We start from the raw sequence: 25,304 nt of genomic DNA, 5'->3' as shown, positions 1-25,304 counted from the left end.
TATATATATATATATATATATATATATATATATATATATATATAATATTAGAAAAGATCTACAATGACACATTGTTTTATGGCATAATGCAGAGGAAATTTGTGCCATTTATAATTTTGTGCCTGTGCTCGATTATTTTCACGTGGATCTACTTATATGGTGTATTAAGGTTTATGGCAAAAAATTATAATACAAATTAGAAACTATTAAGGCTATTAGAGAATAAAAGAGAATGACCAGCCTGTCACACATAGCCTAATACACTAACTTAATAGTGACTTAATGTGATTCAATGATTTATCAAATTGATGAAAAATATCAAGCAATGACTTAAACACATTTTATTATTGCACACAAATCCATTGCATTACTGTGATAAGGCAGTACAATATATACAGTTTATATATAGTGGCCTTCAGAAAATATTGTTACACCATCAAATTTTAAATGATGGAATGTTTTTTCTCCCGTCAATAACAATAAATGCACAACTTTCACAAATCAAAAGGAAAAAAAAAATTAAATTACCTATTTGGCAATGAGAAATAAAAAGGGAATCGCTACTTTCACACAGAATAACCTTATAGTATGGCAAGCAAACATGAATGAACATACAGAAGATAAACATGTGTAAATATTTCATCTTAACAGAGTGAGCAGTCATGTGTAAGTACTGTAACAGAAATCACAGAATAAATGTCCAAATCAACAAACTCGTATGGCTATTATCACATAGTTTCTGCAGGACTGTAGAGAGAGGTTGATTTTTCAATGTCGTATCCCATTCAGTCCACGAGTCAGAATTCAGCACAAAATCTTCTTGCACTTACTTGCTTTCTTCCTCCGTTTCATGCAAACCTTGTGTTCTCAACATAACATATAGTGTCTTTCACAAAGTACAAAAAATATATTTTTATTGACAAGCAAATGTCAGTAAATATTAGTTCTCTGCAGACAGATATGTGGGGTGTTCAAAGTTACTGTTCAGTTGAGTTAACACCACATCACACATGGGAGTAGACGCACAATGATGTTTAGGATACTGTTTCTGCTTCTCTCGTTTAAAAATAAATTCTTGAAGACAAAAGAACGGTTAGTTTTTTCTGCCTTACAAACATTCGTAAAAGGACTCTGGAAACCATGATCATGTTCAGCCACATACACTACCATAAAGGTGAAGTGTGTCATGCTCTTTGGCCCATGTAGGTCACAGATTGATTCTCAACATGAAACAGGCAGGAACTTTTCTTAGTGACAGACAAATGACACACTTCACCTCTGAAGATGAACAACACAGAAAACACAAGCACTGAATGTGAGGGCAGATCCATCTCATCCATAGTTGTAGGTGAAGTTGTAAGTGCTGGGCTCTTTGGGAACAGGGGGAGGAGCCTCAGGGATGGTGATGTTCTCCAGGTCAAGGAGGCGGAGCTTCATTTCCATGCTCATTAATGTGTCAAGGTCACTTCGTGTGAGATCACTGCCTAACTCCTTCCCCAAGAGCGCAGACAGTCCATCTCTCCAGATGCAGTACTGACACATACAAACAAACCCAGGACAAACATCACTCATCTTTCCCAATAAAGTGTAAAATATCATATTCAAGCACTGCAGTCTACCGTAGTCTCTGTGAATCTGTACCAGTGATCGACAGCAGTTGTCATGTGAAACATAGTTAATTAGGGGTGTAACGGTACGCAAAATTCAAGGTTCGGTACGTACCTCGTTTTTAAAGTCACGGTTCGGTTCATTTTCGGTACAGTGAGGGAAAGAAATGCAAACATTAAACTGCAGGTTGTTTATTACTATACACTTAAAAAAAAAAAAAAAAAAAAAAAACTTTTTAATAAAATATATATAAAATAAAAAAAGAATAAGAAATAAAATACTGCTGAAAAGTTCTCCACTAAATAAAATACTCTCTCAGTCTCAAACCAATATCATATAATAAAATATAATGAAAAATATCAATAAATAACTATGATTACAGTGCAGCATTACCAATCCCAGCTTGTAGGCCTGCTTCACCAGAACCGTGCCGTGCCTGCTGCTGTAGGTGACAGGGAGACCGCTGACACAGACCAGGCTCTTGTCTTCATGACAACAATATCTATACTTCATGTTGAGCATAAATATAAAGCCTACTGATAAAGGACACCATCAACAGTATTGACGGCAAAACAGACTACTTATGTTTGACAGGTGCAATATTTGAAAATTGATAATATTTCATTTATTTTTTAAATTACATTTATATCTGAATTTATGTCAACCTATAGACTTTCAAACATCAAAGTGTCATGAATTAATATGTATTTGTGTACAAAATGACATATAAACATATTTTCCTATTCTATTTTGCCTGGAAATGCTTCCAACACGCTTGCGTGTCGCGTGAAAAATAGGCGTCGGTTCTATTTCTAGCATGCACGCGTTTTCTGCGTGGCTCGGGCTGCGCCTGAGATGCGCGTCTCACGCAGGCAGTCTGCAAGCTCTAACCTGTTAACATGGGAGCCGCACGCAGCTGAGACGCTTGCACCACCACTGGCGGTTCTAGGGGTCACCCGTGTCACCAAGCTTGGCCCCCCCTCTGGCCCCCCTAAATTTGGAATCGTAAAATCACACCAAACAACTGCGCATTTGATCAAATCGCGGCGCCTTCGATAGGCTACAATGCAGCACCATGTATCACAATAATTCGACCTGATGTGACAGGCGGAACAAATGCGTGTCGCACTTGGTTCCAGTCGGCCTGCCCCCTTGGAGCGTTAGACGGTTACCATTTCTGTCAGACGCGTCCGATTCGAGAACCGAGGAGCAGATGATACTGCGCATGTGTGATTCAGTGTGAAGCAGACTGACTCACAGCTCGTCTGAACCGAACTGATTCTTTTGATGATTTATTCTAAACTGATTCTGTGCAAGTGTTATGAGCGCTGGTAAACCGAAGACTTGAATGAAGGGCAGTCATCGCGAATGACATTACATCGAGCGCAAAAGAACCGGTGAACCGTTTTTTTTTTTTTCAACTGGTTTTATTTGATCGAATTGTCCGAAAGAACCGGTTCACTTGAGCACCTGCTCCTTTGCCCCTTAAGTGCCCTTTTGTCAAAGCAAAATTTCCTAAAAATTTTTTTTGTGATAACATTCCCTTTTATGAATGCCTGCCCACGCCCAATCATAATATTAGTACAATTTATTAATAATAATTAAGCCGTAAATAAAATGACCAAGATGATGATCTCATGACCTCATCTGACCTTGACGATTCCTCACGAGCATTTTTTTATTGCTAAAGGACATTTTCAACACCGTGGCAGCTGGTAAGTGGTGTTTCATTCTCAGCGAAGTAATTTTGATGTTTATTTACTTATTATTATTTTACAAGAACGATGTGATGTGAGAACATGCAGATATGTTGTTTATATTGCTGTGTGTAGCCTGTAGTGTAGAAGTATCACTAGCTGTTTGAGAGAGAAAAGTTTCACAGGCATCGAAGGGTCTGGTCTTTTTATTTTATTTGACTAAACTATTATTATATTACAGTACTTATTTATTTTTTAACACATAGAGTGCCTAAAAAATAATTATCACAACACTGGTAAGGCTTATTCAGATTTTCTCATTCTCTGAATTATCATTATAAAAATAAAAACAATTCAGAAATGAATTAAAATTTAATTATATTTTAAATGTGACGCAAATATATATTTTTTTCTACAATAGCAACAGTGTTTACCACAGAAAGACCACTTTAGCCTGTAAACTCAATAATATCTCACTGGAAATAAATGTAAAAATATCAATAAAAAAAAAAATGCATAATATACCTGACATCAAAGTGCACTGTGTAGGATATGAATAACAAATGTAGCCTGTCATTTGTTTACATTGCAAAGGGTTTCGATTTTAGACAACAACTACAACATTTTTTTAATGTTTTGAATCAATATTTAAGGTAGACTTATTAATTAGGTGCAAGAGTAGTAGTGATGGTTAAAATAATAGATTAGTGCTGAAATAGTAAATTGAGCCTTGTTCCTAGATGGACAGAGAGTGGAAAGTAATAGATCAGATGAGGAGATGGAGATAGAGGAAGAAAAAGAGGGAAATGTAGAGGCACAAGTGACAGAAAGAGAGCAGGGAACAGCAAGCCAGGAGACAGAGGCTGGTGAGAAAGAGGAAAATGTAGAGGCACAATTGTTTTCTATAGTTTTTACTATAACAGCTGTTCTTAATTATTCTGTAGAACAGAGAAGAAAAAGCCATCAGGTAGGGACAATTTAAGACATTTCAGTTTCTAATCCCAGAGCTATTATTATTTTAAACTTAAAATTGTCTTCTCTATTGTTTCTTTTTCAAAACTGCATCAAAGCATTTGTAAAATATATTGCTGTATTGATATTTTGAGCAGCGCCATTTAAAGCCTTGTTCCATGTGCCCCTTTTATACTTTGAGCACCTGCCCCTCCAAAGGTCTCTGCACGGCCCTGTTCAGAGGGACTGTCAGCCACGTTAAAAAAGTTAACCGCTTAAGTCATTTGTGGATTAATGCGTATTGGTGACACGAACCATTTAAAGCGCCAACCCTTTAAAGTTTGAGCATATTGTTTGCAAACTGCAATTGATTAATTAAAAACAAAGTAGTTGATATGCTGTGTTGTTTTTGTTGTTTAGTAGCAGTAATATGCAGTTATTAGCCGTGTCCACTGTATTTTTTGTTGGTTTTCATGAGACTCCCCTTGAAATGACCAGGAACCCCCATTGCCCCCCCAATCAAAATTGTCTGGAGCCGCCACTGTGCACCATGCATCCAGTGTGTCGCCGGCCTATTAGAATCAGCTGCCGGGCGGGATTTGCGCTGAACGCAATTAATATGTTCGTTTGGAAACACGAAAATGTACTTATTTTCCGCACACAAAATATTGCATTCCATCATTCGGTACACACATGCACCGAACCGAAAGCCCTGTACCGAAATGGTCCGGTACGAATACACGTACCGTTACACCCCTATAGTTAATGGAAGAGATGTGACTTTGCAGACATACACACACATATCATAGTTTAGAGTTTAAAACAATAAAAAACAGGTTATATATATATATATATATATATATATATATATATATATATATATATATATATATATATATATATACACACACACAGTGGGGATCGAAAGTTTGGCCACCCCTTGCAGAATCTGTGAAAATATGAGTAATTTTCAAAAAATAAGAGAAGGAAACAAGTTGCATTAAGAGCTGGGGGGTGAAAACTTTTGGAATTTGAAGATCAAGGTAAATTGTACTTAATTTGTTTACCGGGAAACATACAAGTATCTTCTGTTGCTTACGAAGGGCAGAACTAAATGGAAAAAAAATATATTTCAACAAAATAAGACAAATTTGGCCATCTTCATTGTGTTCAAAAGTTTTCACCCCCCAGCTCTTAATGCATCTTGTTTCCTTCTGGAGCATCAGTGAATGTTTGAATCTTTTTAAATAGTTGTGTTTGAGTCCCTCAAATGTCCTCAGTGTGATAAGGTGTATCTCAAAATCATAAAGTCACTGCTGGAAAGGGTTCAAATATGCAAAGATACTGGAAAACTGAAGAATCTGCAGGACCTTAAAGATTTTTCTGTAGAACGCTGCTCAGTTTAACTGTTCAGAACAAACAAGGGACTCATGCACAACCATCACAAAACAGAAAGACAGTCGAGGATCATCAGGTAACAGAACACAGTATTAAGAACCAAGGGTTCCCAAACTTTTGAGTAGGGTTATTTTAATAATTTCAGCATTTTTTTTTTTGTCTTGTGGACTAAATGTTAATATCTTTTATTCACAATATCTTACTCAGGACAGTACTAAATAAAAAATAACATGCATTTAGTATGATCTCTCTTATTTTTTGAAAATTACTAATATTTTCACAGATTCTGCAAGGGGTGCCCAAACTTTCGAGCCCCACTGTATATATACAGTATTGTTCAAAATAATAGCAGTACAATGTGACTAACCAGAATAATCAAGGTTTTTTGTATATTTTTTTATTGCTACGTGGCAAACAAGTTACCAGTAGGTTCAGTAGATTCTCAGAAAACAAATGAGACCCAGCATTCATGATATGCACGCTCTTAAGGCTGTGCAATTGGGCAATTAGTTGAATTAGTTGAAAGGGGTGTGTTCAAAAAAATAGCAGTGTGGCATTCAATCACTGAGGTCATCAATTTTGTGAAGAAACAGGTGTGAATCAGGTGACCCCTATTTAAGGATGAAGCCAACACTTGTTGAACATGCATTTGAAAGCTGAGGAAAATGGGTCGTTCAAGACATTGTTCAGAAGAACAGCGTACTTTGATTAAAAAGTTGATTAGAGAGGGGAAAACCTATAAAGAGGTGCAAAAAATGATAGGCTGTTCAGCTAAAATGATCTCCAATGCCTTAAAATGGAGAGCAAAACCAGAGAGACGTGGAAGAAAACGGAAGACAACCATCAAAATGGATAGAAGAATAACCAGAATGGCAAAGGCTCAGCCAATGATCACCTCCAGGATGATCAAAGACAGTCTGGAGTTACCTGTAAGTACTGTGACAGTTAGAAGACATCTGTGTGAAGCTAATATATTTTCAAGAATCCCCCGCAAAGTCCCTCTGTTAAAAAAAGGCATGTGCAGAAGAGGTTACAATTTGCCAAAGAACACATCAACTGGCCTAAAGAGAAATGGAAGAACATTTTGTGGACTGATGAGAGTAAAATTGTTCTTTTTGGGTCCAAGGGCCACAGGCAGTTTGTGAGACGACCCCCAAACTCTGAATTCAAGCCACAGTACACAGTGAAGACAGTGAAGCATGGAGGTGCAAGCATCATGATATGGGCATGTTTCTCCTACTATGGTGTTGGGCCTATTTATCGCATACCAGGGATCATGGATCAGTTTGCATATGTTAAAATACTTGAAGAGGTCATGTTGCCCTATGCTGAAGAGGACATGCCCTTGAAATGGTTGTTTCAACAAGACAATGACCCAAAACACACTAGTAAACGGGCAAAGTCTTGGTTCCAAACCAACAAAATTAATGTTATGGAGTGGCCAGCCCAATCTCCAGACCTTAATCCAATTGAGAACTTGTGGGGTGATATCAAAAATACTGTTTCTGAAGCAAAACCAAGAAATGTGAATGAACTGTGGAATGTTGTTAAAGAATCATGGAGTGGAATAACAGCTGAGAGGTGCCACAAGTTGGTTGACTCCATGCCACACAGATGTCAAAAACTGTGGTCATACAACTAAATATTAGTTTAGTGATTCACAGGATTGCTAAAGCCCAGAAAAAAAAAATGTTTGTACAAAATAGTTTTGAGTTTGTACAGTCAAAGGTAGACACTGCTATTTTTTTGAACACACCCCTTTCAACTAATTGCCCAATTGCACAGCCTTAAGAGCGTGCATATCATGAATGCTGGGTCTCATTTGTTTTCTGAGAATCTACTGAACCTACTGGTAACTTGTTTGCCACGTAGCAATAAAAAATATACTAAAAACCTTGATTATTCTGGTTAGTCACATTGTACTGCTATTATTTTGAACAATACTGTATATAACTACTGTGTGCTCCGTTATGAATGCATCAGTGTTTAATCGGTGTGAATTTCTACTGTCAAAATGACATTTGTTTTGGATAAAGCCCAGACACATCAAGCCGATGATTGGCCATTTGCCATCGTCAGGCCGACGGTGAGCGATGTATCAGTAACAGTGTTGGTGATAATAGCCTTGATAGCACATGAACACAATAACAACATGAAATTTTTTTTAAATAAATATTAATAAAATACTTGCTTCATGTTGATTCTGAATTAATTTCAGGATTCAGTGTATGCTACTTTCTCGTAGTTGCTAAAAGTGTTGAGATATGGATTTATTTGCAGACATTATTTTAACAAACAGAAGGTAATCCAGAACACTGTCATTTACATTACATTAAGTCATTTAGCAGAAGCTTTAATCCAAAGCGACTTACAAATGAGGACAATGGAAGCAATCAAAATAACACTATTGTCATCATTTACTTTCCCTTGAGTTGTTCCAAACCTGCACAAGCTCCTTTCTTCCATTGAATGCAAAGAACATATTCTGAAGAATGCTGGTAACAAAATCCTTTCTGGTCCCCAATGACTTTGAAATTACAGTGGAAATCTATAAGATCCAGAAACTGTTTGGTGTCACATTTAATATTTACATTTAATCATTTAGCAGACGCTTTTATCTAAACAGACTTACAAATGAAAACCATAGAAGCAATCAGACCAACGGAAGAACAACAACAGTATACAAGTGCCATGACAAGTCTCAGTTAATCTAGCACAGAACATGTAGCTATGTTGTTGTTGTTGTTTTTTTTTTTTTTAAGAATAGAATATAAAAGAAAAGGTAAGTGCTAAAATTAGTTGGTCAAGTGCTGGCGAAAAATCTGTGTCTTTCAATGTTTTTTGAAAATGATTAAAGGGGGGGTGAAATGCTATTTCATGCATACTGAGTTTTTTATACTGTTAAAGAGTTGGATTCCCATGCTAAACATGGACAAAGTTTCAAAAATTAAGTTATACGTTTGAAGGAGTATTTTTGTTCCAAAAATACTCCTTCCGGTTTGTCACAAGTTACGGAAAGTTTTTTTCGAGTATGGGTCTGTGTGACGTTAGATGGAGCGGAATTTCCTTATATGGGTCCTAAGGCACTTCTGCCGGAAGAGCGCGCGCTCCCGTATAGCAGAGCACAGACATACACTGATCAGAGCGAGAGCGAAATGTCACAAAAGAAGTGTGTTTTTCGGTTGCGAGGGCAAGGCAACCCTGCACAGATTACCAAAAACATTAAGGGACCAGTGGACGGAGTTTATTTTTAAAGAGCATCGACGGAGTTGTGCAAGTTTTTTGTTTGTTCCCTGCATTTCGAAGATGCTTGTTTTACAAACAAGGCCCAGTTTGACGCCAGATTTGCACATCATTTATTTCTTAAGGATGATGCTATCCCAACGAAAAAGGGTCACGATCATGTGTTGGAACCGCAGGCGGTGAGTAAAACTGCTTAAAATATCTCTGCCTCCTTGTTAGTGCGTCCACCTCCCATGCCGGAGACCAGGGTTCGATCCCCGCACGGTGGGGGTGCTCGGAGCATCAGAAAGGACCCGGGAGAGAGGGATTACATAACATGTACATGCCAGAGATGCTCACAAGTCTCTGAGCTAGAGTCCAAGTCAAGTCTCAAGTCTCTGAGCTAGAGTCCAAGTCAAGTCTCAAGTCTCTGAGCTAGAGTCCAAGTCAAGTCTCAAGTCTCTTTATTATATTAAGTCTCTGGTTATAATAAATGTTGCATCACGTACAGCGACCCATCCAAGCTGCTTAGAACACTGCATAGCTATATATAAGGAATTCAAAGCATGTAATATGTTATTATGACAACTCTATCTATTAGCATACAATATTAACTTTGATTTCGGTATATAATCAGTGTAAACAGGCTATTGCAACATGACAAAAACACCAAGAATGCTTTACTTTTAAGTTAATATCTGTATTTTGCATTTATGGATTCAGTAATGGCCTTCTGTCTGTCCTGGCTGTATAGCTGCACACCTCTTGTCTGGCTTAAGAATGAACAAAGCTACGCTGACTTATGTTATTCATACAATACCTACTCACAAATAAACATCAAAAACAAAGCCGGCTGCAATGAATTTCTGTGCAAAACAGCTTTTACTACAAACACTTCCACACAAGAACATTGTTATCACACAAGAACATTTTGATAGAGAACCAAAAATATTTAAAGTAGATAAAATTAGAATAAATAAAATGGAAATGTCTACATACTATTACTACTGTAAACTTTGCAAATAGGACATCAGCCCCTTCAAGTCAATGAACAATAACAAAGTGGGCTGCAATGAATATCTGTGCAAAACGTCATGGCTCCGCTCCTACCCAATGACAGAGGCACGCAGGTTTTTTTCCACTGGAGTACTCACGTGAAGGATGCGTGCACAACTAATAACTAATATCATCACGCTATAAAGGGTTGGCCTGCGCTGGGTGCCCCCCTCCCCCAATAACTGTTCTGTCTCGCGGAGGAGCTCATTTGTGTGCATCTGTGTGAAACACGCGCTCTGAAACACGCATAGGAAAAAAGAGCGACAGAAAGAACGGCTCCCCTCCAGCCGTGACTCGGCTCCCATCGTTCATGTTTATGAGCCGTTCAAAAGAATCGGTTCGTTCGCGAACGTCACAACTCTAACAGCGAGCTCATCTGCCGTTTACTAAAAATTAACATTGTTCACGAGTCCCGCAGCTCGAGTCCGAGTCGAGTCTGAAGTCTTTCGAGGACGAGTCTAAAGTCGAGTCTGAAGTCACTGTTTGTGCGACTTAAGTCGCACTCGAGTCCGAGTCTCAAACTCGAGTCCCCATCTCTGGTACATGCTCTCGTTCAGTTTCAGCCTCGGGATCTGATTCTGGATCATTAATAAATGGCTGAATCTGACTGTTAGCCATGGTTTGTTTTGGATTATGTTTTTTTTTTTCTCACGGTAACGTCACAGCTTCCAAACGCTCCCAACGCAAAAGCCTACTCGCGCTTGTGATTTTTTAGCTCCGCCCACACGTCACGCCTCCAGCGGCTCGTGTTTTTCCGAAAAAAATCGGTACAGACTATTTTTCTCTTATAAATATAATAAAACTAAAGACTTTTTGGAGATATGAGGGATGCAGTACTACTCTATAGGTACTCAAGATTAACAGGAGATTGAGTGAAAATGAGCATTTCACCCCCCCCTTTAAAGACTAAAGACTGTTCAGATTGAGATTGGGAGGTCATTCCACGAGCTGGACACAGTCCAGGAAAAGGTCTGTGAGAGTAATTTTGAACTTCTTTGGGATGGCACCACAAGGTGTTGTTCCCTTGCAGAAGTTGTGTGGCTTGCTCTGACAGGAAGGGTTAAATCTTCCTAATGTTGTATAAGGAAAATCTGCAGGACCGGGTCGGTGTAGCAATATGGTCTGTGAAGCTTAACTGACGATTGATCACAGCTCCTAGGTTTCTGACTGTCCTGGAAGGAGTTATGGTTGACGAACCCAGCTGTATAGAGATGCCCATCTTTCTGAGGGTGGATAGGAGAATATGGTGTTTAACAGTGTCAAAAGCAGCAGACAGGTCCAGTAAGATGAGTACTGAGTATTTTGAAGCTGCTCTTGCCAGTCGCAAGGCATCAGTAACCGAGAGCAGAGCAGTCTCAGTTGATTGGGTGCTTTTGAAGCCAGATTGGTTGCTGTCCAGAAGGTTGTTCTGTACAAGAAACATTGAGAATTGGTTGAACACTACTCGATCAAGTGTCTTTGCAATGAATGTAAGAAGGGATACTGGTCTATAGTTCTCTAAAAGTGCTGGATTTAGAGATGGTTTCTTAAGTAGTGGTCTTTCCAGAGCCTGCTTAAATGCTGTGGGAAATGTAACAGAGTGAAGAGAGGTATTAATAATTTAAGTGAAGGCATGACTGAAGAAAAATGGCCTGAAGGAGGTGAATAGGGAAAGGATCAAGTGGACAAGTAGTAGGATGATTGGACAGGATAAGTTTGGAAACGTCCATCTCTGAGAGTGGAGAGGAGGAGGAGAGAGAGTGCATTGGTCATTGTGAAGTTATCCTCAGTCTGAGGTGTGGAGAATTGGTCACGGATGATTCTTGTCTCATTTTGTATACGGCACTTTTTTATTTGTGAAGAAAACTGCAAAGTCATCCGCTGCAAGAGTCGATGGAGGAGGTTGTGGAGGCAGATTTAGAAGAGAAGAGAAAGTTTTGAAGAGTGTCTGAGCATCACAACAGCCGTTAATTTTGTTGTGGTAGTAGGATGTTTTAGCATTGAAGACTGTGACGAGTGGGGCGGGGCCGAGAGGCGTGGGAACGAGGAGTGAGGCCAGGTGTAGTGATTGGAGATGAGCTACACCTGCGCCCCACCGCCGGTCTTGAGTCCCACGTAGGAGATGGAAGGATATAAAACTGGAGTGACGACCGTGAAGGACGAGAGAGGACCAGGCCTGGGACATTATTTTATGTGTTTGCTTTTTATTTGTGCGCGTCAGTCGCCGTGAGGGGCTGACGCGCCGTTTTGTATTTATTTTGAATTATTAACTTCGTAATCATCGGGAAGAAGGAGGCGGAACCGGCGCACAATCAAAACATAATTTTAATATTCAAAAATAAACAAAACAGCGCGTCAGCCCCTCACGGCGACTGACGCGCACAAATAAAAGCCAAAACATAAAATAATGTCCCAGGCCTGGTCCTCTCTCGTCCTTCACGGTCGTCACTCCAGGTTTATATCCTTCCATCTCCTACGTGGGACTCGATACTGGCGGTGGGGCGCAGGTGTAGCTCATCTCCAATCACTACACCTGGCCTCACTCCTCGTTCCCACGCCTCTCGGCCCCGCCCCACTCGCCACAAAGACATTTACAGAGAAGGAAGAGAGGAGAGACTGATGCACAATGAGGTCGGTAGAGTTTCTTTATTTCTGCCATTTCCTCTCTGCAGCCCTGAGTTTAGAGCGATGTTCACAGAGAACCACGGACAGCCAGGGGGCAGATGGGGTGGTGTGTGCTGGCCTGGATGACAGTTGGCAAAAGTTGTCCAAGCAAGAGGTTAAAGTGGAGCAAAGAGTGTCCGTAGCAATTTTCGTGTCCAGAGCTGAAAACTGAGATGTGAAGAAGTGAGGATGAAACCATAGAGGATAGGCGAGATGGAGAGAGTTCTAGACCAAAAATCTATTATTTTAATATTATTTATATATATTTGTGAAGTTTTAGTGCATGATGAAGTTTTACTACACGAGTTAAAGTCTGCATGAACATGTAGGTTCATATGACAGACACAGGGAGAAGAGCTAATTTTGACCATAACAGAATGTGTACATGCAGGAGTGTGTACATGTCATGTGTTCCACTGATGCATAGGGTGGCTTATTCTTTCCACCAATGTATGTATGTATAAATTTATATCAACTGATGTAAGCATGAAGTATACGTTCTATTTTAAACAAACAAACATGTTTCCGTACCTTGTAAGGAATATGGTCAGTGGTATATAAGCTATGGTCACTGTTAAAGCCTCAGAGAAATGGAGAAATGAACATACAGCTAGCAAAGACAACATGTTTCTCTCCTATGCCTGATACATATGACAATAAAGATTTTTGACAAGGCAACTGGTATGCGGCCCTGTGATTGAATTGTAAGGGGACAAAGACTGATTTTAGATCAACATTTGGCGTCACGAACAGGATATCCATTTCAGACATTTGTCTCAATTATCACGATTCATCAGGAAAGACATTTTTCTTTTTCCTAAAAATAAATCTAAGTCTGCCTGATGACATATGTGATGTTGAGATGGTGACTATAAGTTGTAAGATTAGGAGCGGTTTAAAGAGGCGGGTCTTCGCTAAAGGTAGTGCTGTTTTGAGAACCCTAAAACGTTTAAACACACTAAAGTAAAAAGGTATCTTTATGAATTACTGTATAGTGTCTAGAATCGTGGGCCTTCTGATTTTGACAGTAAAGCTGTTCAATGTTTGGGAAAGAGACAGATCAGCTCAACTGAAAATAAAAAAAGGGAATTATAAGAATATTTAGGATTTAACTTTGTTCTCTTTATCTTTCTTTGTTTTATTTTGAGTTGTCAGCTAGAGAGAGAGGAAGAGAGGGGAGGGCAGGACCCATCCCTTCAGCAGTCAGCGCACATACACACACAGATACTCACACTCACACACAGAGTTAAATATATCCCTGCTGCTGAGAGCCTGAGACACACAGATCCTCTGCAAAAATTACAGAGACTGGCTGCAACAGCAGAACCATATCTGGTTGGTACTTGGAAAAGAACAAGAAGCAAGCTAAGTTTTTGAAGAAAGGACTGAATGTTGATGCTTCTTTGGATGAACAGTTTAAATGGTTCATGATCCAAAAAGACTCAAGTCAAGTTGAAAGCCTTTCCGATCTTGGCAGCTCACTGGATTGTCAAACAAGGTGGGATTTGTTGCAGTTCAGATGGGAGTCCAGTTCCACTTTTTGAAGCATATAACAAGTTGAATAAAATCATGTCTATTACATCTTCAGAAAAAGATACAATCATTGATGATCCATTTGATCCAGATTGGACAAATATAATAGCCGAGGCTGAAAGAAAATATTTGCAAGAACCAGTAAACTCAGCAAAAAAACTGTACTGCCTCCTCCATACAACCCAATTTATCCAATTTGCCTGGACAATGTAAAGTTTCTAGTAAGCCAAATGGAGGGCCAGTTGACAAAATATTTATTGCATCTGCACAGGCTGCTCCAGTAATAACCAGATCCAAAACAGCCAGCCAAACAGAGACATGTCACGATGAGACTAGAGAAGATGACATGATCACAGTTGATAAGGTCGGTCCTGAATTCTCTTCACCTGCTGTTAAAAAGGAAGAATTACAATCTGAAATGATGATGGAAGATAGACCATTCACACCAGGAGAACGTCAAGCCATTCTTACAGCTTTGCCTCATTTGAAGAGACAAGATCCAAACACTGAGTTTTGGTGAGAATTAGATTCCTTGGTTGAAGAACATCAAATGTCACTAAAAGACATACACACTATTGTGAAAGCTACAATCCCAAGAGACAGATGGGAACGCTTGTCAGCATCAATAACAACAGCCCAATGGATACACTTGTGGGTTGATGGCCAGGGACGACCCCTGGGTCTTTGGAGAGCCTTAGATGCGTTCTGAAAAGAAATCCAAGATATCCTGGGCAGCGGTACTTCCTTGCACATCAGTTACATTGATTAAGCAAAAAGATGATGAATTTCCAGATGAATATGCCCTGCGTAAATGAAATGCATATTAAAGATGATCTCACTATGCTAAGAAAGAAACAGACAGAGATAATGTACAGTTTACTGACACACTTGTGGATGGTTTTAGCACAAAATATCAACAAATACTTGGAGTCAATCCAGGAGAAACATTTGACCAAATTATGCAATGGGCTGGTCATCTAGAGATGGCTATTAGATCAAACAAGGATGAAGGAAACAGGCCAAATCGAAGAGGAGTGGCATTTGCACTTTGCGCCCACAATAGGAATAAGCGCCCCTCTGTAAGAGTAAGAAAAAAGAGACAATCAACTTTTCATCCCTGCCTTGACAGGGAGTCACCCCTGTTACTGTCTAAAAGTTAAGAAGATATCTCACTATGCTGGACAGTGCTACCAAAGAAAACATCCGAAGGTGCGAAAAGCTCAGCAGAAGTGGGATGAAAAACACACCACTACTGACATTCCACACATTCCCGAGTTAGGTAGTTTTGTAATGGTCAAACGAATTGCTAGGAAAGGTTTAGAGCCTAGGTGGGAAGGACCATATGAGATACTTTTAACAACAGATACAAGTGTGTGCCTTAAAGGGAAGGGTGTAGGAACAGATAGATGGTATCATTGGTCACAAGTTAAGCCTTGTTTAGTGAATAAACAAAATGACAGTGATAGCTTATTGCCTGAAATTGAGCCATGTTCATCCATTACTTTTAAAGATTGGTAACAAGGAGTGATGTTTAATGATTTCTATGCTTCCATTTCAGGAATCAGTTCCATTGACATTGATTAGAGATGGTTGCAAGTTATTCTCAATACACAACATTAATGGTATGCTTGTTTTTAATTTTATTTGGTGTTTACCAAGGAAGCCAAGCTTTATGGACTCCTCAGGTTCAAGGAATAACTCGGAATGCAACTCTGAAATCTGGCCAACATTTTACTCTACCCTTTATGTCCAAATGGGGATTATGGGATTGGGTGCCAAGTAATGATAAAGATCTTGCTAAATATTGAGAGGGCATCTATGGTGGATGTAACTATCACCATGAATGTTACAAAAGTAGAGTAATTTGGCCAGTTCAAAATGGGGAATATTCTGAGTAGTCAAAATCGTAAACCTCGAAATATATGGGGAGATATAGCGGGATTATTTGGTTCTGTCAATTCAATTAGTAATACTGCTCAAATGAGTCAATTAAGTAAATGCACTCAGTGGGTGGGAAAAATGACAGGGAAAGAACTTTCTGAGGCTCTTCAGGGTTCTTTACATATTATAGCACCGGGTCAACATCTTAATAATGCTGCGAAGGACAGACGCATTAGCAAAATCATCTAATTTTGAGACACACCATGCAGCGTATTTATTGTAAGCTCAAAATGTAAAGGATCAAATGGTGGAAGATGTTCAAGTTATATGGATGGGTCAAGTTCCTGAATGAATAGCTGAATCTTTGTTACTGGTTTTTGGTAATCAACTTAATTTAACTTCTGCTAAACATATTCCATTAGTTAAAATTGCAATAGATGAGAAATCTTTAACAGGTTCTGGAGTACTACCTTTAATTATGGTATGGCCTGTATATGGAAAGCGCAACATAATGACATTTAGAAAATTCCAGTCAATGGGAATTAGACTAGGAAATTCAGTCATTAGATTAGGGAAAAATGGATATTGGGCTGAGGGGAAACAACCAATGATTTCTACCACAGACTGCTGTGTTGAGGAACATGAGTTGGTAATTTGCTCATGTTCTACAATGTTTAGTCTATCTCTTAATGGATCTGCAGTTTGGGAGGTAATTCCTTTACATCAAGCCACAGGTGCATGGCAGGTGAAGGAAGCACAGTGGTGTATATTACATGATGGAATAAGTGAAAATATGATATATGGAGGGAAGTTGTGTCCAATTCCTCCTGATCCATTTTGCATTTAAATTCTCTATCCTCTTTATTTTAGTGGAATACATGTTCCACACGTGAATTTGCTGCAGGTAGAACCACAGTGGTGGAATAATGATTTAGTGGGGGAAAATGATTATGAACACTTTGTAATGGTTAAGATAGTCAAAAAGAGTGTTAAAGCAGCTCAAGAGGAAGGAAGTCAAGCAATGGGACATATTGTCGTAGCAAATGGAGTAGCTAAATTATTGTCTGAAAGGAAATTTACAAAAATTCCAGGGAATTTATCATGGTCAGACTGGATAGTTCTAACTATGGAAGGAGAACTTGTGATTATGTTAATAACCAGGGTGCGATTTGTCCCGTCAAAGTGATCAGTGCTACTACACTAGTGGCAAGACGGATCACAAAACTTATCACGGATCCATGGTTTGATTAAAGTCAATTTTATTTAGCCTCTCTGTATTCACCACTCTGCAGACTTGCTCAATGTCCCGCCCACGGCGCTATCTGATTGGTTACACCTGTGGGATTACAATGTAATAGCATATGAACTGAAAACGTTTTGATATACATTTTGAGGTAAATCAGGAAAATCAGGTGTCTGAGATAATGTCCCTTTTGTCTTTGTGGTCTTCCTTGCCATTTGGCTTTTTAAGCTCAAGGCAAAGCTGTGCCTTTTGTCTCTATGATAATGTGAAGGTATGGGCGATACTGTCAGGCACCTCTGTATTTAAATGACACCGTTATCCTGACAAGATCAAAGATGGGAAAATGGCCAGTATCAGGCCAATCCCTGTGTTGCATTTGCATGCTTTGTTTGGGTTGACTCCACCTCTGTGTATCCTACCTGTCACGCTGTCAGTCTCTGTTTCCTGGGTGTCCCCTAGTGAGCTCACTTCTCCTTAGGCACTTCACCATAGGCACTTTAATTCCGCTAGTCTGGTCATGTCGTCACAGTAATTGCACTCCAATTAAATCGCACAGGTGTTGACTATCCTTAGTCATTAGTCTCCCTATATAGAGCTGTCTTTCTCTGTCGTCTGGATGGAGTCCTTACCCTATGTGTGAGTTGTGCTTGTCTCGTGAGTCTTCTCATTATCTTCTTGTTCCTCCGCATTCTTATCCGTTTCATCCGGTTCCCCTTTTGTTTGGTTTGTCTCTCAAGACAGTTTTATTTTGTATTTAACCTGTTTGTGCAATAAACCACACCTGCAATTGGATCCTACCCTCTCCTTGTATTTTTCCTAAACCCTACCGTGACAGAAGGACTCCATCATGCCTAGATCCAGCGGTGTGAGATTTCGAATCGGTTCCCCAGCCACAATGGAGGAACGGAGGGGGAGATTCCGGAACTTAACCACCCTTCATCAAAAGGGAAGTGAGGTGGGTGGCCTGGCGCAATTGTTTTGGACTTTGGCAGTCGGGTTAGGTTACAATGATGCAGCACTAAAAGATTTGTTTAATAATTGCCTGGATGATCCTTTACCTCAATGGGAGATGAAGGGGTTAGAGATCCTGGACTTTTGGGGGTTTACCAATTACCTGCACCATCGTGCTCAGTGGGATGCAACAACCACACCAGAGTTTCCAGACAAGACTGCCACCTGCCCAGTGCCACAGCACAAGATGGCCGCCAGCCCAGGGCCACAGCTCAAGATGGACGACTCAACGCCTGAGTCTCCAGACAAGGTGCCGCCGACTCGCCATCGTGGAGGACGGAGGAGGAGGAGACAGGCGTCGACCGTCCCTCAAGGCCTGGAGAAAGTCCCCGAGGCCGAGGCTGTTCCCGAGGCGGTGCCCGAGGCTGTTCTCGAGGCGGTGCCCGATGCAGTGCCCGATGCAGTTCCCGAGGCGGAGCCCGATGCAGTTCCCGAGGCGGAGCCCGATGCAGTTCCCGAGGCGGAGCCCGATGCTGTTCCCGAGGCGGAGCCCGATGCTGTTCCCGAGGCGGTGCCCGAGGCTGTTCTCGAGGAGGTGCTCGATGCTGTTCGAGAGGCCGAGGCAATGCCCGAGGCGGTGCCCGAGGCTGTTCCCAAGGCGGTGCCCGATGCAGTTCCCGAGGCGGAGCCCGATGCTGTTCCCGAGGCGGAGCCCGATGCAGTTCCCGAGGCGGAGCCCGATGCAGTTCCCGAGGCGGAGCCCGATGCAGTTCCCGAGGCGGAGCCCGATGCAGTTCCAGAGGCCGAGGCGGTGCCCGATGCCGAGGCGGTGCCCGATGCTGTTCCAGAGGCCGATGCCGAGGCGGTGCCCGATACTGTTCCCGAGGCGGTGCCCGATGCGGTGCCCGATGCTGTTCCCGAGGCGGTGCCCGATGCTGTTCCCGAGGCGGTGCCCGATGCAGTTTCCGAGGCGGTGCTCGAGGCCGAGGCGGTGCCCGATGCTGTTCCAGAGGCCGAGGCGGTGCCCGATGATGTTCCAGAGGCCGAGGCGGTGCCCGAGACTGTTCCCAAGGCGGTGCCTGAGACTGTTCCCGAGGCGGTGCCCGAGGCGGTGCCCGATGCTGTTCCCGAGGCGGTGCCCGATGCTGTTCCCGAGGCGGTGCCCGATGCTGTTCCCGAGGCGGTGCCCGATGCAGTTTCCGAGGCGGTGCTCGAGGCCGAGGCGGTGCCCGATGCAGTTCCCGAGGCGGTGCCCGATGCAGTTCCCGAGGCGGTGCCCGAGGCGGTGCCCGATGCCGTTCCAGAGGCCGAGGCGGTGCCCGAGACTGTTCCCAAGGCGGTGCCAGTTCCCGAGGCGGTGCCCGATGCAGTTCCCGAGGCGGTGCCCGATGCAGTTCCCGAGGCGGTGCCCGATGCAGTTTCCGAGGCGGTGCTCGAGGCCGAGGCGGTGCCCGATGCAGTTCCCGAGGCGGTGCCCGAGGTGGTGCCCGAGGCGGTGCCCGATGCCGTTCCAGAGACCGAGGCGGTGCCCGATGCTGTTCCAGAGGCCGAGGCGGTGCCCGATGCTGTTCCGGTGCCCGAGGCGGTGCCCGATGCCGAGGCGGTGCCCGATGCTGTTCCGGAGGGCGAGGCAGGGCCCGTAGCCGAGGCAGTGTCCGTTGCGGTTCCGGAGACCGAGGCGGGGCCCGAAACCGTTCCCGATGCGGTGCCGGAGGCCGTTCCCGATGCGGTGCCCGAGACCGCTTCGCCCTGGGGGACTCCGACGGTGACCATGAGGACGTGGTGGTCATCCGCTCCGCCCTGGGGGACTCCGACAGTGACCATGAGGACGTGGTGGTCATCCGCTCCGTCTCGGGAGACCCCGGTCGCAACCACGTGGTGGTCATCCGCTCCGCCCTGGGGGACTCTGGCGGTGACCAAGAGGACGTGGTGGTCATCCGCTCCGCCCTGGGGGACTTCGGCCGTGACCACGTGGAGGTGGTGGCCTTCCACTCCGCCCTGGGGGGGCTTCTGCTTTGACCACATGGGTGTGATGGCCCTCTGTTCCGCCCGGGTGGGCATCACCTAATGTCCTCCATTTACCTATGTTTTTGTTTTCATTTGTTTTTCTATTTTCTTCCGTTGGACCTGGCCCTCCGTCCCTCCCCTCTTTCCTTCCGCCGGTCCACCACCCTCCTGGACTCCTTGTTTTGTGTTACACCTTCCTGTCTCTGCCTTTCCTTCCCATCTGGTTGTTCCGTCTCTGTTTTCCATTTTTTCCTAGTTCCTTATCTCTGTCCATTCCATCTGGTTCTCCTGTCCCTGTTTTCTGACCCTCCGTCCCTCCCCCTAGTCCGCCACCGCTTCACCTCCCTCCTACCTCTTTTTCTGTTGGGTTTTCCGGGGTTTCAGGTGGAGCATCTGGTAGCTGCTCCGTAGGGGAGGGGGTAATGTCACGCTGTCAGTCTCTGTTTCCTGGGTGTCCCCTAGTGAGCTCACTTCTCCTTAGGCACTTCACCATAGGCACTTTAATTCCGCTAGTCTGGTCATGTCGTCACAGTAATTGCACTCCAATTAAATCGCACAGGTGTTGACTATCCTTAGTCATTAGTCTCCCTATATAGAGCTGTCTTTCTCTGTCGTCTGGATGGAGTCCTTACCCTATGTGTGAGTTGTGCTTGTCTCGTGAGTCTTCTCATTATCTTCTTGTTCCTCCGCATTCTTATCCGTTTCATCCGGTTCCCCTTTTGTTTGGTTTGTCTCTCAAGACAGTTTTATTTTGTATTTAACCTGTTTGTGCAATAAACCACACCTGCAATTGGATCCTACCCTCTCCTTGTATTTTTCCTAAACCCTACCGTGACACTACCCCCTTAAAATGTATAAAAACAACAATGTCTTAAGGACAAGTTAGACTTTTGATGACTACAGCGCCACGCAGAGTGTTCTCAATAAAGAATCCTGCTGAAGATTACCCAAGAGTCTCCTGGTCTTCGTTTCTGAGTTCCCAACAGTTTTTGGTTCCGTGACCCGGATAGAGCTTCTCACCTGAATCCAGATTTAAAACTGCAATCTCAACAAAGATCTGACTTCGTTCCAGACTGAAACTTTCTGTACAACCAATGGTTGGTGAGTGTACCTCTATCCAAAAGAACCTTTAAGACCAGAACAAATTTGTTACCCTCTGCGCAGTCAGAGAAGAGTTTACAGACAGCTGTAGGGTTTGATCAACTAAGTTACCCTCTAAAAAGGATATTTTAGAGATGAAAGTAATCCTCCGTTATGGCAGGGAAGATTAGCATCACATGCTAATATTTTGCTACCCTCTGTGTCTGACAGGGAAGTTTAGCATTAAGTGCTAATAGTTTGTGTTCTTATCCTCTGCTTGCCAGGGAAGTGTTAGAAGTGTTCTTTTGTGTCAGAAAGACATTACAAAATGTTGAGAAGGAATCCTAAGCTGATTCCAACAACTAAGAAAGGTGGACTAGCTACTCCTTCATAGACAGACAGTAGGTTTAAATCATTGTTAGGACAGCACATGGACTCAATAGTGACAGACTCAGTCAGATTGGATTTGATAAAGAAATTTGGTATTGATCCAGAAAAACTATGGTCAATTGAAGAATGTAAAAAGGTACTAGGATCATGTATTCGCAAAAACAATGCGCAAGGCATTATCTGCTGCCACAGATAATTTGGTTTAGCACTAGCTACGCAACATTCTCAGCGTACCTCAGAACTAGAGGAACAGAACAAAGTGCTCAGGGCTAGAGTATCCTCTTTGACTAAGAAATTTAACCGCAACAAAGCTGTAGCAAAAACTGATGTGGAAGAAGTTAGTCAGACTGATAACAATTATCCTGACATACAAGCTTTCTTTGAAACAGATGTATCCATCCAGTCAGTAACTGGTGTGCCTGTAGATTCAGTAAAGGTATGTGGAGCGAGGAAAAGATCTCAGAGGATTGAAGGAACTGAAAGTGTTCCTGCCAACTCTTCTGTTGTCCAAGTACAAACTGCTGCAAACGCGCTAAGACCTAAAGATATAGAGAGACTATCCCAGAGCTTAACCTCTGTACGCACAAATTTTACTGCATTTAAGAAGAGCATTGATCAGCAAAATGCGTCTCTATGACATGTCGTCAGCAGAAGTCACACAGCTGATGTCACAAATACTTACTGAATTGGAATTCAACAGTTTTGAGTCGGCTGTTACCTCTGAACTACAACATGCCAGTAAAGATGAATTGAGAGAGGGAGTTCTGAGAGAGTTAAAGAATATTGTTGGGCCAAAAGTGGATTGGTCAAAGGTCACTAGTTGTGTACAGAAGGAGGCTGAAACTGTGAGTGAATACACTGAAAGATTTTGTCAGTCAGCAGTAACTTACAGTGGAATAGTTGATGATCCTGAAAGTGTGTTAGAGGACAAGGGACTATTAGTTCGCATCTGGTCAGATGGCCTTGTAGCTGAGTACAGAAAAGCCTTGCCATTCTTAGATCTAACTTGGTCTAACAAAACTCTCAGAAGTAATCTAGACAGTTTAGCTACTTGGGAAAGAAACTCTGATGTCAAAGCCAGAGTAAAGATTGCAGCAGCCTCTTTTCAGGTCAAAACAGAGAATCTACAGAAACGTAAAAGTCCTAAGAAGGAGGGCAGTTGTCATTTTTGTGGTAAAACTGGACACTGGATGAAAGAGTGTAGAAAAAGCAAGAAGATATTAAGAGAAATTAACAGCTTTAACTCAGCTCCTACTCAGTCTACTTACCACTCTGAAGCTGCCCCTCCCCACTTCACCTAACTGTTGGAGCAGCTTGCTCAAATGTTAACTGTAAGGGCTGTGAGTGCTTAACTTCCCCAGTAATGTACAACAAACATGAAAGATCCTTTGTAAATACGTTGACTGTCACTTCCTTTCATTGAGAAAACGTTAAGTACACTCACAGCTTTTTGGGTTATGATGTCTTGTTATGACTGATGTTTCATTAGAGGATGGAGATGTCACACAGTAAAGTTCGCACACCAGCTAAAGGGACAGACTAGGACACACACAGACCAGTGAGGAGCCCAGGGAAGAACCGAAATGCAACAGGCCTCGGGGGCCAACCCTGTGGGTGAAAACTTCCTCATAGGTTTCCCGTCCATAGTTGGTCCATAGGTGTCAAATTACTTAAAACTAGGTTGAGAAAAACACTATACGATCGACAGATTTAAAACCACTATACGAATGACAGAAGTCAAAAAATGTCTATGCATGAAAACTGCTGGTCTGCTGTGGGACAACGGGTCTTCACAGGCCCGCTGTCAGGCGAAACTGGGTTTGCCAAAAAAAATAAAATAAAACAATAATCCAAAAAAATATGGCAATACTCGCAGAGATGTAAGGTGTAAAGTGATGTTTATTTACAGTGCTTGAGAGGTGAAACAGTCCCAGTACATAAACGACCAAAAGCTATATACAAAAGTAACAAAGAAAACTGAAACATTAAACACTATACAAAAGAAAACAAAAACAAAAAATATATATATAAATATACGCAAATTCCTTCAATGATAAATTGCTCACGGCACCACACTTGTACGCTCGCTCGCCAGGTTAACTGACCCCCAAAAGTTCTTTGGGGCTCCTCTTTATAGTCCAAGCCCCGCCCCTCATAGGTTTCCCCTGTCCATAGTTTTATCCCCACCTCACTGGTCCATAGGTGTCAAATTACTTAAAACTAGGTAGAGAAAAACACTATACGATCGACAGATTTAAAACCACTATACGATTGACAGAAGTCTAAAAATGTCTATCCATGAAAACTGCTGGTCTGCTGTTTCTGTTTTCTTGTGTTGCAGGTATGCATGCATGAGAAGCCCTTTCCATATGTGACACCCTGGTGTAAAGCATTACTTCAGACATCCATGAACAAGCTTCATGAGGACAAAGAGTCATCTGAGTGAATCTACGTGGGAAATGGACTACAGAAAACAGACTTCACAGCTTTTCGGATGCCATGGACTTCAAGATTTCCAGTCTTATGCTACATGATTTTTTCTGTGTCATCATGTAGTTTGTACAACGCGTTACCATCATTTATGGTTCTAAAAATACACCTAAGTAAGTCTAGGACAAGACACAGAATAAGTTATACGTGCCTGTAACCTTTTCAAGTTACATGACTGAAGATGGGGCTTATGTTAACAAACATAGGTCATAGAATGGACTTTTGAAGGTTTAAATTTGTATTATGTGAGAGTTATCAGAACTCTCAACGGGAGGACTGTGGGATTACAAATTTATAAAATGCTAAATCTATGTTCCAATGTAATAGCATATGAACTGAAAACGTTTTGATATACATTTTGAGGTAAATCGGGAAAATCAGGTGTCTGAGATAATGTCCCTTTTGTCTTTGTGGTCTTCCTTGCCATTTGGCTTTTGAAGCTCAAGGCAAAGCTGTGCCTTTTTTTCTCTATGATAATGTGAAGGTATGGGCGATACTGTCAGGCACCTCTGTATTTAAATGACTCTGTTATGCTGACAAGATCAAAGATGGGAAAATGGCCAGTATCAGGCCAATCCCTGTGTTGCATTTGCATGCTTTGTTTGGGTTGACTCCACCTCTGTGTATCCTACCCCCTTAAAATGTATAAAAACTACAATGTCTTAAGGACAAGTTAGACTTTTGATGACTACAGCACCACGCAGAGTGTTCTCAATAAAGAATCCTGCTGAAGATTACCCAAGAGTCTCCTGGTCTTTGTTTCTGAGTTCCCAACACACCTCACGAGTAATAGCCTATCAACAACTGCGAGACTGTTGAAGCCGGTCTGCTGGACAGTGTAGTTGATAACTTGGCGACTTTCTCGCTAGATTTAGCAACTTTTTTTTTTTTTTTCAAAAAAATCAAAAAAATCAAAAGCGACTAGCGAGAAATCTAACGACTTTTTGGTCAATCATTATTAAGTCTCTGAGACTCTCTGGAGCTGCCGCACGAGCAAGAGGTCTTAATGGACCACAATTCAGCTATTATAATATTCAATCTGTTTTCTGAAAACAGAAACATTAAAATATAGTAATAAAAACAGTTTTATTGAGTGTTAAATTAAATTGCTAAATTAAATTGCAGTATGTGAGCATAGGGAGGCAATACAATAC

General features: G+C 42.0%; 1 protein-coding gene across 5 annotated transcripts in view; it reads right to left on the bottom strand.

Annotated features, from left to right (window-relative positions):
- Window positions 1-326: 326 nt before the first annotated feature.
- LOC128022690 (engulfment and cell motility protein 2) overlaps window positions 327-25,304 on the bottom strand; it is an 84,654-nt gene continuing 59,676 nt past the window's right edge. For all 5 annotated transcript variants that reach the window (XM_052610481.1, XM_052610480.1, XM_052610484.1 and 2 more), the window contains exon 21: window positions 327-1,533. In XM_052610481.1, coding sequence (XP_052466441.1) covers window positions 1,333-1,533 — 201 coding nt within the window. In that variant the 3' untranslated portion in view covers window positions 327-1,332. The remainder of the gene's footprint in view (window positions 1,534-25,304) is intronic.

The sequence above is a fragment of the Carassius gibelio genome, chromosome A11 (assembly GCF_023724105.1).
Source record: "Carassius gibelio isolate Cgi1373 ecotype wild population from Czech Republic chromosome A11, carGib1.2-hapl.c, whole genome shotgun sequence".
Lineage (NCBI taxonomy): Eukaryota > Metazoa > Chordata > Actinopteri > Cypriniformes > Cyprinidae > Carassius > Carassius gibelio.
This window is presented reverse-complemented; position numbering and strand designations above follow the sequence as displayed.